Source organism: Manis javanica, chromosome 4 (genome assembly GCF_040802235.1).
Source record: "Manis javanica isolate MJ-LG chromosome 4, MJ_LKY, whole genome shotgun sequence".
Lineage (NCBI taxonomy): Eukaryota > Metazoa > Chordata > Mammalia > Pholidota > Manidae > Manis > Manis javanica.
Genome location: NC_133159.1, coordinates 71,599,480 through 71,616,334, shown reverse-complemented (window position 1 = coordinate 71,616,334; position 16,855 = coordinate 71,599,480). Strand labels below are relative to the sequence as shown.

The following is a 16,855-nucleotide window of genomic DNA, read 5'->3' as shown; positions in this document are numbered from 1 at the left end:
TTAGCCTGAATATAAAATAATGGCTTGTTCCCCTCGGGTGACTTTTTATCTGTTTTTCTAAAACCATTTACAGCTCAGTAAATCCTATCCCAGAAAATTTCTAATGCTCTTTAATTTCTAATTTCTAATCCCATTTACGTCAGGAATATTCTCACATACATTCTCAATACACTATGTATTCTCAAATACATAATGATGTAATTCTAGTGATACTTGTAAACCAAAGGAAAAGAGAAGTATTACGTTTGAATTTGATTCTAAAGAAAGAGTCATCAAAGTCAGAAATTCATTCATACTTCCCACAGCCAATTCTTTTTTAAATTAAAACGGTTTTTCTTCAAACTCTTCCATTAGAAGTAAGTACAAATAATTTCTCTTTCAATTACTTTCAGTTTTGTTTGACGATAGGTATTACAATACTGTTTGGTGCTAGTGATGTGCAAACTATGCCGACTTGATCTACAATAGCAGTAACATCAGCTTTTCCGGGCTACCCTGAGAGCCTACCAATTTTCAAGCAGCTGCTGTGTAACTGAATAATTATTATACAAACCATTGGTAAGTTGTGGCTTGCTTATACATGAATAAATATCAATCTTGAGTTCACAATAACTGATTTCTGGCTGGACCCAGGCAGGCATCAAATTAATCCTCAATGAAAGAATTTATTAGTTGCATGAATACGTGAATTGTGAAGTGCTGCATTAATTTAAGCTGCTCTACTTCTGGAGTGTGTGTATATATGTATGTTTATATATATATACATTACATAGTGTATGTAAACAAATTGAGTGAACTAAATCCCATGTTACTTACCTTACTGAGAGGTTTCCAGGAGAGATCTAGATGCAAAAAAGTAGATGGTACATCAAAAGGAATTTCAATACTTTCTTCTTTCTTTTTCTCGGTTGGTTGAGAGGTTAAAGCTTTCTGTGGTCTGATATCCCAAAAACATATTGTGCTTTAAAAAAAAGTTTATGTTTTATTATTTTATCAAGTACAAATAAGAGGAGTAACCTCAGAACTACCATACTTGCTACACTTAGCAATGCGATTGTGGCTGTTTTTTAGTATCTCTGAAATGGGACTGTTTGAAATTTTCTATTTTAGAGCTTTATGTAGTTTATAGGGTTAGTTAATGACTTTTCTGGTATTGAGACTAATATATATGAAGATTGAGTCTTGACATTGACACAATCTTTTTTTACTAACATAACAGCTTTATTCACATATAACTCCTACCACAAAATTCACCCATTTAAAGTACACAATTTGATGGTTGTGCAACCATCACCACAGTCAATTTTAGATTTTCATCACCCCAAAAAAGAAACTCTCTACAGATTAGCAATCACTCCCCATTTTCCCCCAACCCTTCCCACCAGCCCTTGACAACCACTAATCTACTTCTTGTCACTATAGACTTGTCTGTTCTGGACATTTCGTATAAGGAATCACATAATATGTGTTTTTTTGAAACTGGCTTATTTCATTTAGCATATTCAAAGTTCATACATGTTATAGTATGTATCAATACCTCATTCCTTTGTATTGCCAAATAATATTCCATAGTATGGAATACAACACACTTTATTTTTCCATTCATCAGTTGATGGACTGATGAATGGATAAATAAGTTTTGGGTGTTTTCCTTTTTTGGTTATCATGAGTAATGCAGCTATGAACATTTGTGTTTAAGTTTTGTGTGGATGTAACTTTCATTTCTCTTGGGTATGTATCTAGAAACAGAATTGCTGGCTTGTATGATAACTTCTATGTTTAATCTTTTGAGGAACTGTTTGTTTTCCAAAGCAACTGCATTGTTTTTCCATTCCCATCAACAACGTATGAGGATTCCAACCTCACCACACTCTTGCTAACACCTATCATTTTCATTTTTTTTATTGTAGGCATCATAGTAGGTATGATGTGGTACCTCATCAAAATTGATTTTGATTTGCATTTGCTTCGGCTTTTGGTGTAATATCTAGGAAATCACTCTCTAACTTAAATCCATAAGTATTTTATACTTATGTTTATGCTTTCTTCTAAGAGTTCTATAGTGCTAGCTCTTACATTTAGGTCTTTATTACATTTTCAGTTAATTTTCATATACAGAATGAGGCATAAGGATCCAACTTCATTCTTTTGTGTGTAGGTATTCAGTTGTAGCAGCACAATTTTTTGAAAAGATTAACCTTTCTCCATTAAATTCTCTTGGCATGCTTGTTGAAAATCAGTCAAACAGGCATATGGGTTGCTTTTTGGACTCCATTCCACTCTTTTATATGTCTATCCTTAGGCCAGTGTCAGTACATCTGTCTCTATAAATGTTAACTCTGTAGAATGTTTACAGATCAAGAAGAATGAATCTTCCAACTTTATTTCTTTTTTGTCAAGATTATTTGCCTCTTTTAGGTCTTACTGTGGTTTTGATTTGCTTTTCCCTGATAGCTGATGACATTGAGCATCTTTTCATGTGCTTATTGGCCATTTGCATTTCTTTTTGGGGGAAATGTCTATGAACAATATTTGCTCATTTTTAAATTGGGTTATTTTCTTTTTATTGTTGAGTTGTAAGAGTTCTTTTTATATTCTGGATAGAAATCTCTTATAATATAGATGAGTTGCAAATATTTTCTCCCTTCCTGTGGATTGCCTTTAATTTCTTGATAATGCTGTTTGAAGCACAAGTTTTTAATTTTGATGAAGTCCAATTTACCTTTTTTTTCTTTTATTCCTTGTGTGTTTGGTGTCACACACAAGAGGCATAATATATAGACACATACATCATATATAATTTTTTATAGTGAAAATAACACATACAGCTGAAATTGGATTTAATGCATTTTGTAAATAGTAGGCATTGAGTAGAGTTATTTCTCCTTTCTCACATGTTGATTATTAAAATCAAGTGAGATTATGAATGTGAAAATTCTCATAAAGTTCCACATTAATATAGAGTATTGTTTTTAGTGCAATAAATTTGGTAAAAATTTATATTGATACTTGTATGGTACTTTAGAATAAAAGTGTCTTGCATTATGTGAAAAAAATATGATGAGAATGGCAAAGGATATTTGATATTGGCTCAATAATTTCTATCACTAAGGATATGAGTAACCTGATTAATAAATTTAAGATATTAAAGAATTTAGATGTGTAAGTTAAAGTATTTAGAAAATCAGATAACTCAAGTAAGACTAACAAAACTTTATTCATGTGAATTACTTAATATCAATCATTTATTCTTCTTAGTGAATAGTTAAAATCAATGAAAATATTAATAATTTTTAAGCTGTTAAAAAATAAATCCTTGGGAGAATACCACAATAAGATAATAAGAACTGTTTTAAAATATAATTATAGCTAGTTTAAAACTATTTTCCAAATTACAAGACTCTTCTTGAATCTCATTTGTAGCATTAATTTGCCTTAAGTAATGAATTGATTATGAATTAATGAATTAATGAAATGATTTTGCTAGAAACAGATAAATTCAGTTAAACTTAATGCAGAAATCAGCCACATATTCTTAATTAATGGAACCTTATTTTATCTTATTCTATATTGCTTATAAGAACCTTAGTTTGGCTGAAGTATAAATGTTAGGACTATGAGTTTTCCATATAAGTAAAAGTTATCTTCTATGTATTAAAAAAAGCAAAAATTAAAAAAAAATGTTAACAACGTTTGAAGGAATTATTTCCAGAATATTCCAGAATATAATCAAGGACCTGTGCCTTCAATATAAAACATGTACTATTTTAAGTCTGTTCAGTGCTTCTATATGTTCTCCAAGGCTATAGAAGAACAGTATTGTTTTGTGTTCTGTTGTTTGTAATCAACATCATACCACAAGCATTTCTTCATGACATTGTAACATAATCTTAATTGTTGCTCAGTGTTTCATATGGCCTTATTGGTGCCATGTGTTGTTTTTACCTGGGCAGCAATCTCCTCACCACCACCACCACCCCCTTTTATTTAGGAAGAACATTCTAATTGTTTTCTGGGGACCTGCCTCTCCCAGCTGCCTGCAGTCAGGTTGGAACATTCACGTTTCTCTGACATTCCTTCTCTATCCAAAGGGGTCCATTCACAACGTAACAGAAGTAAGTCAGACTGTCCTGTCAGTATGAAACCTCAACAATGACGCGATGGTTGGCACTGACTCATTCACATGGAAGAGGCTGGCCATTCATTCCTGCCATCGAATCCACTGGGCTCTTTCTGAGGCCTGAATCAGCATTTCCTTTGATTGAGTAACATCATTACTATAGTATATATATATAGTAATAGTGATTCATATAGTATATACCTAGCTATGGTAAACAGTTACATATATAACTCACTATAAATAGATGGATAATATATTAACTTTCAGATCCTCATTTCCTCTATCTATAAGTATTTTTCAGGGTTGTTGTTAATGTAAAAATAGTTATAAGAATAACTAACCTATTAAAGCACTTAGTAGTATTGGCATAAACCTCCAATACATTTATTTCCCATAAATTTAATTTGTCCCCTTCAAGTAGGCATAGTCGATTTCTGTTGCTTGCAATCACAGAACCTTACCCAATACATGCCCACAGGATTAATCATATTGCCTCCATCCCTTGCCCATGGTTGGTGTTAATGTTACTTATGCCTTTGCTTGCTGTTCCACAACTGCTTTTGATGCTGTCAGCTTCTATGGCTTAAGGTGTCATTATTTCTATTGGGATCAAAGCTATTTGGAATAAAAAGTTTTGCCAGTATTTGGGTGATAAACATTCTTCATATTTCCTACTTCATTATAAATTTTTAGTTCTATAAATTGGGAGATTAATTCTATTTAAAAGATATTCTCCAACATAGTTACCAAATGGTTTATAAAACTTTTTAAAAATATGCAATAAAATGTACAACTTTTTCTGGCCAAAGAGCCCCACCCATGGATTATGGGTCAGTAACTTTATGAGAAATATCTAAAGACCATTCTGGCAAAAAAGTAGGATTCAAAGATTGTTATTCCAAATAAAACAAAAACATCCTTAGTACTTATAAGTGCTGATACTTTGAGGCTTATTCTAGATAAATTGTTTGTGATGCCTCCACAATCTATTTGCCAATATATCCTGGAAAAGTCAGAAATTAAGCTATGGAGGTGATAAGAGAGAGCATTGCAAAAATTAAGGGCTTTTTGTGTTCTGGCCTGCACTTCTAACTGCATTATTAAGCTGTGGATCAACTTTCCTCCTAATTATTATCTTTATTTTATTTGCACTGAGAAAAAGAAACAGATTCTGCTCATTTTAAAATTGTGGTAAATTGACATTGACTAGCCAAAAGGCTACCTATTGCAGCCTATAAAGAAATAGTGATTTGGACATGAGCTGGGTGCCTTGGGGCCAAAATGTGCCTGTTTGTAGCTGTGTGCCAAATGTGTACAAAATATGCCAAAATGTAGCTGTGTGATGCTGTACAAGTCATTTTCCTTCTCTGCCCTCTGTTCTTTTTCCTGACCAGTCTCCACATCAGCAGAGAGGGGAGCATAAAGGGTGGGGAAAGAAGAGGTGCTCTAAACTTCCAGTAATTCTAAAATGCTAGAAAGCAGAGAACACTCTGAATGAAGTAGTGATGTAAACAAGACATCTTTAATTTAAATGGCAAGTTTATAAAGGCCTGTTTACTGTATGCAAATGATACTTTTGATTGCAGATGAGGATTTTGTAGTCATTAAATCACATTTACCACAAAAACTGTACAACTTTTTCACTTTTAAAAAGAACACTTCCAAATTAAATGTTGTAATTTTTGTAATTATAAGACAAAACTGAATGTAAACAGCACATTGTAAACTTACAAATATGAGTAAGTGAAAAAGGAGAATAACTATAGATAATGTTATACATTATCAACCATGAAACCTACTTAATTCTTTCTACAACATATTTGTACCTATAAAAATATTTTTTTAACCAGCAACAGTCTGTAATATTCTGTCCTTTAGTTATATTAGGTTTAATTGCTACAACAAAGATTATTTAAGATCAGAGAAAGGCAATGATTTTAGAAGCATCTAAGAATAAAGCATCTAAGAATAAAGAATTTGTTTTATGAAAACATATTGGATAATGTTAAAAATAACATTGATAAAAATAACAGTGATACTGTGAATTATAATAAGATATCAATTCATTCTTCATCCCCATTTCTAGGGCAGAGCTTCTAAAATCTTTGGAATATTTTAAGTGTGAAGAGTGATAAGGTGTCTTTTGTTATATTAATGAGGTGACTTTGGAAATTAGGAAGGACTGGGGCTGGTTGCCAAGGGAGCATATCAGAGGGGCAGAACTGTCAATCTTTGGTGAACACGTGGAGGCGCCCAGAGGGGTGCATCTGCAGAGGACCTGGAAGCTCCACGCCCCTTCCCCATGCCTTGCCCTGTGTGTATCTCTTCTGTCTGACTGCTCCTGAGTTATATCCTTTTATAATAACCCAGTAATCTAGTAGGGCAATGTTTTTCTGAGTTCTGTGAGCCACTTTAGCAAAGTAAGCAAACCTGAGGAGTGGGTCGAAGGAACCTCTGATTTACAGGCAACTGGTTGAAGTTCCCGTATCCACTTGCATCTAAAGTGGATTGGAGGGTAATCTTGTGGGACTGAGCCCTTAAACTGTGGGATTTCATGCTATCTCTGTGTAGATGGTGTCAGAATTGGGAAAACTGGTGAATTGTAGGACACGCAGCCGGTGACCTGGAACTGCTTGAGGAGTGGGGGAACCTCCCCAGAACTCCCTTGCATATGTTGAAATTATGGCCGAGAACACTAAACAAGGACATACCAATCCGCCGAACACGTGACAAGTTGACAGCACAATCCACTTCGATTCTCAAAGACAGAACCCAGTCTGTCAATCTATTTTTTAAAAACAAAAAAGCAAGTTCTGTGTATCTAGAACAGTAATGCCTTTTTTCTCATAGATTGTTCCCTTTCAGATTTTCCTCTAAATTTTTATAAAAAAAAATAATACTATCACAGAAATTTGGAAAATAGAAGGCTTTAAAATCAAATTTAATTCTGCCTTAACTAGTTTTCCAGTCTTCTTTCAAACATTTTTACATAATTTTAATTAGCATGCTTATAAACTTCTGTACTGAGATTTTTCAGTTAATAAAATTTGAACACTTGTGTACTCATAAGTCATTCTAATAGTTTTATAATATATAAAAGATGTATCATAATTGCATTATCCATTATTATTAGAAATGTAGGTTGTTATGGTTTTTTGCTATTAATTGTGGAACGGAGAAGTTTTGTGAGTGTTAACCAGGTAAGATCAATAGAAAAGAAGCTCAGTGTTAAGATTAGATAATAACAGCAAGCATTCCTTCAGTAATCAGTGCCTGACTCTGCTAGCACACTGAGGGAGTCCGAGATGGTTAACGGCTCCACGGGGTCCTAGAGGTCCAAAATCCCAGTCAGCTAGCTCTCAAACTAGGTGGAAGGTTTTGTGCAACCTATGAAGGTGCCACTCTTGAATCAATAGAGAAACATGACTTTTCCCAATTTCCTACCTTCTTAGTAACAAACAAGAAGTAACAAACAAGTGGAAGTTGGTGACTGCTGCCAACTTCCACTTGGATCTGAGAAACAACACAGATCCGTGTTGCCTCTTTCTACTGAGCCTTTCCTGTTGTATGAAGTGTGAGACCCCAAAAGTGTACTTGCTCTGGAGTTTTATGGTTTAAGGATTATTTTAAAACCCCATAATAATATTTCAACAGTTTAGAAAACAGAAGGTTTTAAAATCAAACATAATTCTACTTTATATTATTCTTTTCCAATCTTCTTTTATGGATATACTTTGATATGTTTTCTTAAGGTGTAACATGTAATTTTTGTATCTTGAGACACAGATTATTTCTTGGTATGAATTCCCAAAACTTGAATTACTCATCAAAAGGTTTGAAAATTTGGATGAAAATGAAGAACCACCATTGACTGACTATATTCTTAAGATTTTATATTGGAACCATCAATGTTAGTTTACTGGTTTCACCATTTCATCTTCTTTAACACTAGAGTAGTATTTGAAATTCTCCTTCAAAAAAATTAAACAGGTTCAAAATAGCACATTATTGTTACTTTATTATTATTTTCTTTGATGTTAGAAAGGCTGAATGATTTTCATGTTTACCTACTATATATTTTTCAGTATATGTCTTTTGCTTATATACAGGAAATTTTGTATTTACCATATTTGACACATATTTTTCTCCATTTTGTTATTTGTTCTTTATTTTTTAATTTAGAAATTTACATATATATGTTTTGAATTTTTCAACACTAATTAGCTTAGAAAACTCACAATCCAGAAATACTATATTCTATTTTGATTTATTGTGTCTTTTCTGTGATTCATTTTTATTTAAGTTTATGATCATCTGAATTAATTTGTGTGTGTGATGTGAGCCGAAATGGAATTGAAACAGAGCTTCTTGGAACAAAACAGCAGTAGACTCACAGAACCCAAGAATGGACTAACAGTTACTGAAGAGAAAGTGACTGGGGAGGGTGGGTAGGAAGGGAGGGATAAGGGGATTAAGGGGCATCATGATTAGCACACATAATATAGGGGGGCACGAGGAAGGCAGTATAGCACAGAGAAGACAAGTAGGATCTTACTATGTTGATGGGCAGTGATTATAATGGGGTACGTGGTGGGGGCTTGATAATAGGGGGAATGTAGTAACCACAATGTTGCTCATGTGAAATCTGAGCATAAGATTGTATATCAATGATATCTTAATAAAAAAATAATAACCCCCTCAAAAAAAAATAGGAATGTCCCAAACTTCATAAAATTTACATTCTCACATAATATGGTTAATAACTATTATATTATATCAATGTGGACTCCACCTACATTTTTTAGTGGTTTATAAACCATAGAAGGTGAAACATTGGCATTATTCTTATCCTAAAGTCAGATGTTGGTCTGGCAACAGTGACACAACTGTTTGATGCCTATATCCTGGTTATTTCACAATTCAAATGTAAATGAATTGTTCACTGGAAACATTGTATTTGAATAAAATCATCTGAAAATTTACAGTGCAGAAGAAAACTATGAAGGCATCAAAACTCACCTCAAAGGTGTCAGACAGCCAATGTATATCTGTAATTACTTTCTTATGACCACTTTCTATTGAGGAGACTGCACAGTGTCTGATATACATTGCTTCTTTATTACTCTCTGGTTCAAGAAGAAACATGGGCTGGAAAAATGTTAAAAGAAAGTTATATGCTAATTTCAGAGAGCTGATGAAAGAATACATACTTAACTCGCCATTCAATTAAAATTAACTTGGAAAAATAGCAGGTCAAGGAAAAAAATTAGCATTTCTATGTATCATTTATTTAGGTAATAAGACTATCTTCTCTCCTCCTCAGTTTAGTCTTAAGATTTTATATATAAACTTAACAAGAATTATTGAGCCACTCCCTAAAGAATCAGTGAGATTCATTTTTGAAGGAATTTTTCATTGTGTGCACAGAGGATCACATTGCATTGTGTTTGCTATAGGAGAACTGATGGTGTCCAGGCTGAATGAAGACTGGAGGTAAAGATGTTCAATATGGTGGGTAAGTAGAGTTTGGGAGCCAAGGAATCTTTTCCCAGCCCTTGTGGTAGAATCCACAGTGTCACGAAACCATAGTATATTATTATACAGAAGGATTGTAACCCCTTCATTTTATACATGAGAAAATCGATGCTTGCTGAGGTGAGGGGACATATCCAAACTCGCAGGACCATGATCCAGAGCCTGAAAGGATTCTGGGAAAAAGATGGCAGTGTAAGAAGGCAAGGCAGAAACTTCCTCTCCAAACCACATGGAACATGAAAATACAGCAAGTAAAACTAAACCTGAAAACGACCTCAAGACTGTAGAACTGACTACACATCTGGGGATGAAAAGAAGACCTCACAGTAAAGGGTAAAGTAGCAAAGCCATTTCTAGGGGACCCAAGCCCTCCCCCTATATTAAGCCACAGGTGGGAGGAAGAGGAACAGAGCAGGGATGGAGTAAAAGCCCAGGACTGCTAAACATCTGGCCCTGGAGATCTGCCCTGGGAATATGAACCCACGTTACATGGTGCTCTGGTGATAAGTAGGGCTGGACAACAAAGATAGGTGGAATACTCAGAGAGACTGAGATTCCAGCCACTTACAGGTATGCTCTACCAGCAACCCTTGAGAAGAAAGCAAAGCAGGCAGTTTGAAAGACTTCAACTCCAGAAGAAAGCAGTGAGAGGGGCACCAGAGAGGCAAGGATTACACAGAGCTTTCTGCTCAGGAGAAGGGTCAGGTGGACAATATCTCCCCAACCCACCCTCAATCCAACAGGTTAGGAACTCTTATGAGTTTCAGACACTCCATCCCCCTTGCTGGCAATGCAGCTTCTAGGCTCCTCCCTGGGGTGCACAGCCTGTTGGTTGGCAGTGAAATCAGACTTTGCTCCTGGGTTGGCAGGGGGAGACTGTCCCAGCTTTCTCAGCCCTGTTTCAGGGTAGTTGGGGAACTGTCTGCAGGAGCCAGCCCCTGGGAGCTCCTTCTTCTCAGCAGGTGCCTGTCCCACTTGCCTGAAGCCCCCCACCATAGCTGCAGGCTGGACAAAGTGCAGCTCAACCCACTGCAGCTCTAGCAGTGCAGCACTGAGTCTCCTCCCTGCATGCTCAGCCCACTTGACCTGGTAGTGGAGGCAGGCTTTGTAACTGGGAAGGAGGAGGAAGACCATCCCAGCTTTCTTGGCCCTGTTTCAGCCCAGCCAGGGAAATACTGCAGGAGCCAGCCCTGGGAACTCCTTTCTTCTGGCAGGTGCTGGCCCCACTTACCTGTGGCCCCTGTCATTGCTGCAGGCTGGGAGGAGGGTGGCTCCACCAACAGTAACTCCAGAGGGGCAGCCCTGAGTATTCTCCCTGTTTGCAGGATAAGCTGATGGCCCACACAGACCACCTGAAATCAGATCACTAAAAGCCAGACAGAAAGGTGCCCCACTCATCTGCATGCCAACAGCTGGGGCTCCTGCACAGGAAATTGAGCTTCTGGGCACTAGAGGGGACATCCTACATAAAGCTATTATTTCACAGGAAACACTAAAAAAAAATGAAGAGATGGGAATTTGGTCCAAACTACAAGACAAAACACCAGAAAGAGGGCTGAGTGAAACCAAAGTCACCCATCTTCTTGATAAAGACTTCAAAGTAAAAGTCATAAACATGCTCGTGGATCTACAGAAAAATGTTCAAGATCTCAGGGAGGGCCCCAACAAAAAGATTGAAGACCTCCAAAAGAGTCACTCAGAGCTGAAGAATACAGTTATCTGAAATGAAAAATACAATGGGGAAAATTAAGAGCTGGCTTTTACAGGTTGAAGAAGTTGTAAGCAGTCTGGAAATTAGGGAGCAAGAAAACAATGAAGCTGAAAAACTGAAGAAAAAAGGATCTCTAGGAATGAAAGAATAATAATAGAGCTGTGTGACAGATCCAAATAGAACTACATTCACATTATAGGGGGTACCAGAAAAAGAAGAGAGAGACAAAGGGATAGAAAGTCTTTTAAAGGAAATAATTGTTGAAAACTTCCCAAATCTGGGGAAGGAAATAGACACTCAGGGCATGGATGCCCAGAGTTCCCCTAACAAAAGGAACCTTAGGAAGACAACACCAAGACATATAATTAAAATGGCAAAGATCAAGGGCAAGGTGTGAGTGTTGAAAGAAGCCAGAGAGAGAAAAAAGTTACTTATAAAGGAAACCCTATCAGGCTATCAGCAGACTTCTCAGCACAAACATTACAGGCCAGAGGGAGTGGCATGATACATTTAATGTAATGAAATAGAAGGACCTTCAACCAAGAATATTCTGCCTGGCCAGATTATCATTTAACTTTGAAGAAGGGATTAAACAATTTTCAGATAAACAAAAGTTGAAGGAATTCATCACCACTAAGCCAGTCCTACAGGATATGTTAAAGAAACTGCTTTATATGGAAATGTTCCTAAAGCTAAATAGCTGTCACCAGAGAAAACGAACCCACAATAAAGGTAGTAGACCAATAAATTACCAAGCAAGTACAAAATTAAATCAACTACTCACAAAACCAGTCGAGGGATACACAAAGAGTACAGAATATGACACCTAATAAGTAAAGTGTGGAGGAGGAAGAAGAAGAAGAAGGGGGAATAAAAAGTACCTTAAGATTGTGTTTGAAATAGAGTAATCAGTGATTTAATGTAGAGTGTTAGATAGTAAGGGAGCTATTCTTGAACCTTGATAACCATAAATCTAAAGCCTACAATGGCAATAAATAGTTATCTATCAATAATCACCTTAAATGTAAAGGGACTAAACACATCAGTCAAAAGACATCATGTGGCAGAATGGATAAAAAAAACAAGGCCCATCTATATGCTGTCTACAAGAGACTCATTTCAGACCCAAGACATACAAAGACTAAAAGTGAAGGGATGGAAAAAGATATTTCATGCAAATAATAGGAAGAAAAAAATAGGAGTAGCAGTACTTATATCAGAAAAAATATATTTCAAAACAAAGAAAGTAACAGGAAACAAAAAAGGATACTACATAATGATAAAGGGGTCAGTGTAAAAAGAGGATATAACTATTATGAATATGCATCCAATATAGGAGCACCTAAATATGTAAAATACATACTAACAGAATTAAAGGAGGAAATAGAGTGCAACACATACATTTTAGGAGACTTTAACATACCACTCACAATAATAGACAGATCAACCATACGGAAAATAAGTGAGGAAACAAAAACACTGAACAGTACATTAGAATAGATGGACCGAACAGATATCTGTAGAATATTCCACCCAAAAGCAGCAGGATACACATTCTTATCAAGTGTACATGGAATGTTTTCCAGAGTAGATCACATACTAGGCCACTAAAAGAGTCTCAATAAATTCAATAAGATTGAAATTGTATCAAGCAGTTTCTCAGATCATAATGACATGAAACTAGAAATAAATTACACAAAGAAAACAAAAAGGCACACAAACATATGGAGGCTTAACAACATGCTCCTAAATAATGAAGGGATCAATGATCAAATTAAAACAGAGATCAAGCAAGATATGGAGTCAAATGAAAACAACAACTCAACAGCCTAAAACCTGTGCAATGGAGCAAAGGCAGTTCTAAGAGGGAAATATAAAGCAATACAGGCTTATCTAAAGAAATAAGAACAATCTCAAGTAAACAGTCTGAACTCACAATTAAAGAAACAAGAGAAAGAAGAACAAATGAGGCCCAAAGTCAGTAGAAGGAGGTAAATAACAAAGATCAGAGAAGAGATAAAATTGAGAAGAATAAACAATAGAAAGAATCAATGAAACCAGGAGCTGGTTCTTTGAGAAAATAAACAAAATAGATGAACAGCGAGCAAGACATTTTAAGAAAAAGAGAGAGAGTACATGCATAAAAAGAATCAGAAACAAAAAAGGAATCAAAACAGACACCACAGAAATACAAAGAATTATTAGAGAATACTATGAAAAATTATATGGCAATAAATTGGGCAACCTAGAAGAAATGGACAACTTTCTAGAAAAATACAACCTTCTAAGACCAGGAAGAAACAGAAAATCTGAACAGACCAATTACCAGCAATGAAATAAACTGTTAATCAAAAAACTACCTAAGAACAAAACTACTGGTCCAGATGGCTTCATGGATGAATTTTATCAAACATTTAAAGAAGAGATAATACCCATCCTTCTTAAAGTATTCCAAAAAGTAAAAGTACTTCCAAACTCATTCTATGAGGCCAGCATCACTCTCATAACAAAATCAGACCTGATATCACAAAAAAGAAAATTATAGAACAATATCCCTGATGAACATAGATGCAAAAATTCTCAACAAAATATTAGGAAACTGAATTCAAAAATATATCAAAAAGATCATCCATCATGACCAACTAGGATTTATTTCAGGGATGCAAGGATGGTACAATATTTGTAAATCAATAACATACATTACATCAACAAAAATGACAAAAATCATATGATCATCTCAATAGATGCTGAAAAAGAATTTGACAAAATTCAACATCGATTCATGATAAAACTTAACAAAATGGGTATAGATGGTACATACCTCAACATAATAGAGGCCATATATGACAGACCCAAAGCCAACACCATCTTAATAGCAAAAAGTTGAAAATTTTTCCTCTAAGATTGGAAATAAAACAAGGATATCCATTCTCACCACTTTTTTCAACATAGTACTGTAAGTCCCAGCCACGGCTATCAGACAAGACAGAGATAAAAGGCATTCAAATTGGTAAGGCAGAAGTTAAATTGTCACTGTTTGCAGATGACATGATATTATACATAGAAAACTCTAAAGACTTCAACAAAAAACTATTAGAAAAACTGAATTCAGAAAAGTTGCAGGATACAAAATTAATACACAGATATCTGTTATATTCCTACATACTAACAACGAATTTGCAGAAAGAGAAATCAGGACAACAACTCCATTTACAATTGGAGAATAAAATACCTAGTGGTGAAAGACCTTTATTCTGAAAAACTACGAGACACTCAGGAAAGAAATTAAAGAAGACACCAATAAATGGAAATACATCCCATGCTCATGGATAGGAAGAATTAATATTGTCAAAATGACCATCCTGCCCAAGTAATCTACAGGTTCAATACAACCGCTATCAAAATACCAACGGCATTCTTCAATGGATTAGAACAAATAGTTCTAAAATTCATATGGAACCACAAAAGATCCCAAGTAGCTAAAGCAATCCTGAGAAAGAAGAGCAAAGCTGGGGGGATGATGTTCCCTAATTTCAATCTCTACTACAGAGCCACAGTAAACCAACAATTTGGTACGGGAACAAGTACAGACCCACAGATCAATGGAATGGAATAGAGAGCCAAGATATAAACCCACATATATATGGCCAATTAATATATGATAAAGGAGCCATGGATACACAGTGGGGAAAAGACAGCCTCTTCAACAACTGGTGCTGGGAAATCTGGACAGCTACATGTAAGAGAATGAAACTGGATTATTGTCTATCTCCATACAGAAAAGTAAACTCAAAATGGAGTAAGTTATGAAACCATAAAACTCTTAGATGACAACATGGGCAAAAATTTACTGAATATAAACATGAGCAACTTTTTCCTGAACACATCTCCTTGAGCAAGGGAAACAAAAGCAAATATGAATACATGGGACTACATGAAACTAAAAAGCTTCTGTATAGCAAAGGAAAGCATCAACAGAACAAAAAGTCATCCTACAGTATAGGAGAATATATTTGTAAACAATTTATCTGATAAGGGGTTAACATCTAAAATACATAAAGAACTCATATGTCTCAACAATCAAAAATCAAATAACTTGATTAAAAAATGGGCAGGGGATCTGAAACAGACATTTTTCCAAAGAAGAAATACAGATGGCCAACAGGCACATGAAAAGATGCTCCACATCACTAATCATCAGAGAAAACCACAATGAAATATCACCTCACACCAGTTAGGATGGTCAACATCCGAAAGACAAGGAATGGCAAATGCTGGTGAGGATGCAGAGACAGGGGAACCCACCTACACTATTGGTGGAATGTAAATTGGTTCAACAATTCTGGAAAGCAGTATGGAGGTTCTTCAAGAAACTAAAAATAGAAATACCATTTGACCCAGTAATTCCTCTCCAAGGAATTTACCTGAAGAAAACAAGATCCCTGATTCAAAAAGACATATGCACCCCTATGTTTATCACAGCACTATTTACAATAGCCAAGATATGGAAGCAACCTAAGTGTCCATCAACAGATGAATAGATAAAGAAGATGCTTACACATAATGGAATATTATTCAGCCATAAAAAGAAAATAAATCCTGCCATTTGCAACAACATGGATGGATCTAGAAGGTATTATGCTCAGTGAAATACGCCAGGAAGAGAAAGACAAATACCAAATTATTTCACTCATTTGTGGAGTATAAAAACAAAGCAAAACAGAAGGATCCAGAGCCTGGGTACATGGCCCTTCCATCCAGTGCTTTTTCAGTGACATCACTTTAGGCAAGTCACTTGTTCCCATTATTTTATTTAACAATAATAACAACAAAAAAGAGTTTAACACCCTGGGACAGACCATGCAACATGCTTTGTTGTGTTTTTAATCAAGGATTTACATAAAAGTGATTCAGAACATGTCTACAAATAGAGGTGAATGCTTGAGAAACAGCACTTTTTGTTTCTCTATTGAGTCTTTGTTTAGCTTGGTAACTGTTATGTATGTACTTTTTAACAAACTCCTGAATGGAACAATATGCAAGTGAAAAGCTATAAAAAGCTAACCTTGAGTGTGACTTTTTTACTTCCACTACCACCTGTCTTGATGTTTTCTATGCGGTCTGCATATGCAGTAATGTCCCACATGACAATCTAAAACAGAAATTAATGTTATTATAATGTATCATCAGGAAACAGCTAATTGGGTCTTAGAGATTTCTTAAAACCTAACAGGATTGGTATATACTCTGATACATCAGTCACCTTGGGAGATTACCACATTTTAGCCTACATTTTAAGTAAGTCAGCAACTTTTTTATTTATTTTTTTACTCTCTGGATCACTGGTTTATTATAAAAGTATGTAATTCAGAACAGCCTGTAATTTAGGAACTTTTAAAGCATGTATAAAATTGAATATTTTCTTCTCTGTAAAAGTGTTTTCAGCACTTTGATTTCTGTGCTTGTGCCAATACATGCTATTATTTTTC

The 16,855-nt window shown here is 35.2% G+C and overlaps 1 protein-coding gene across 2 annotated transcripts in view; it reads right to left on the bottom strand.

The window, feature by feature from the left end:
* Positions 1-16,855, bottom strand: part of DNAI3 (dynein axonemal intermediate chain 3) — a 91,011-nt gene that overhangs the window by 33,971 nt on the left and 40,185 nt on the right. For both annotated transcript variants that reach the window (XM_073234219.1, XM_073234218.1), the window contains exons 12-15: positions 16,432-16,518; positions 9,140-9,268; positions 6,832-6,905; positions 817-961 (exon numbers count right to left, since the gene is read on the bottom strand). In XM_073234219.1, coding sequence (XP_073090320.1) covers positions 817-961; positions 6,832-6,905; positions 9,140-9,268; positions 16,432-16,518 — 435 coding nt within the window. The remainder of the gene's footprint in view (positions 1-816; positions 962-6,831; positions 6,906-9,139; positions 9,269-16,431; positions 16,519-16,855) is intronic.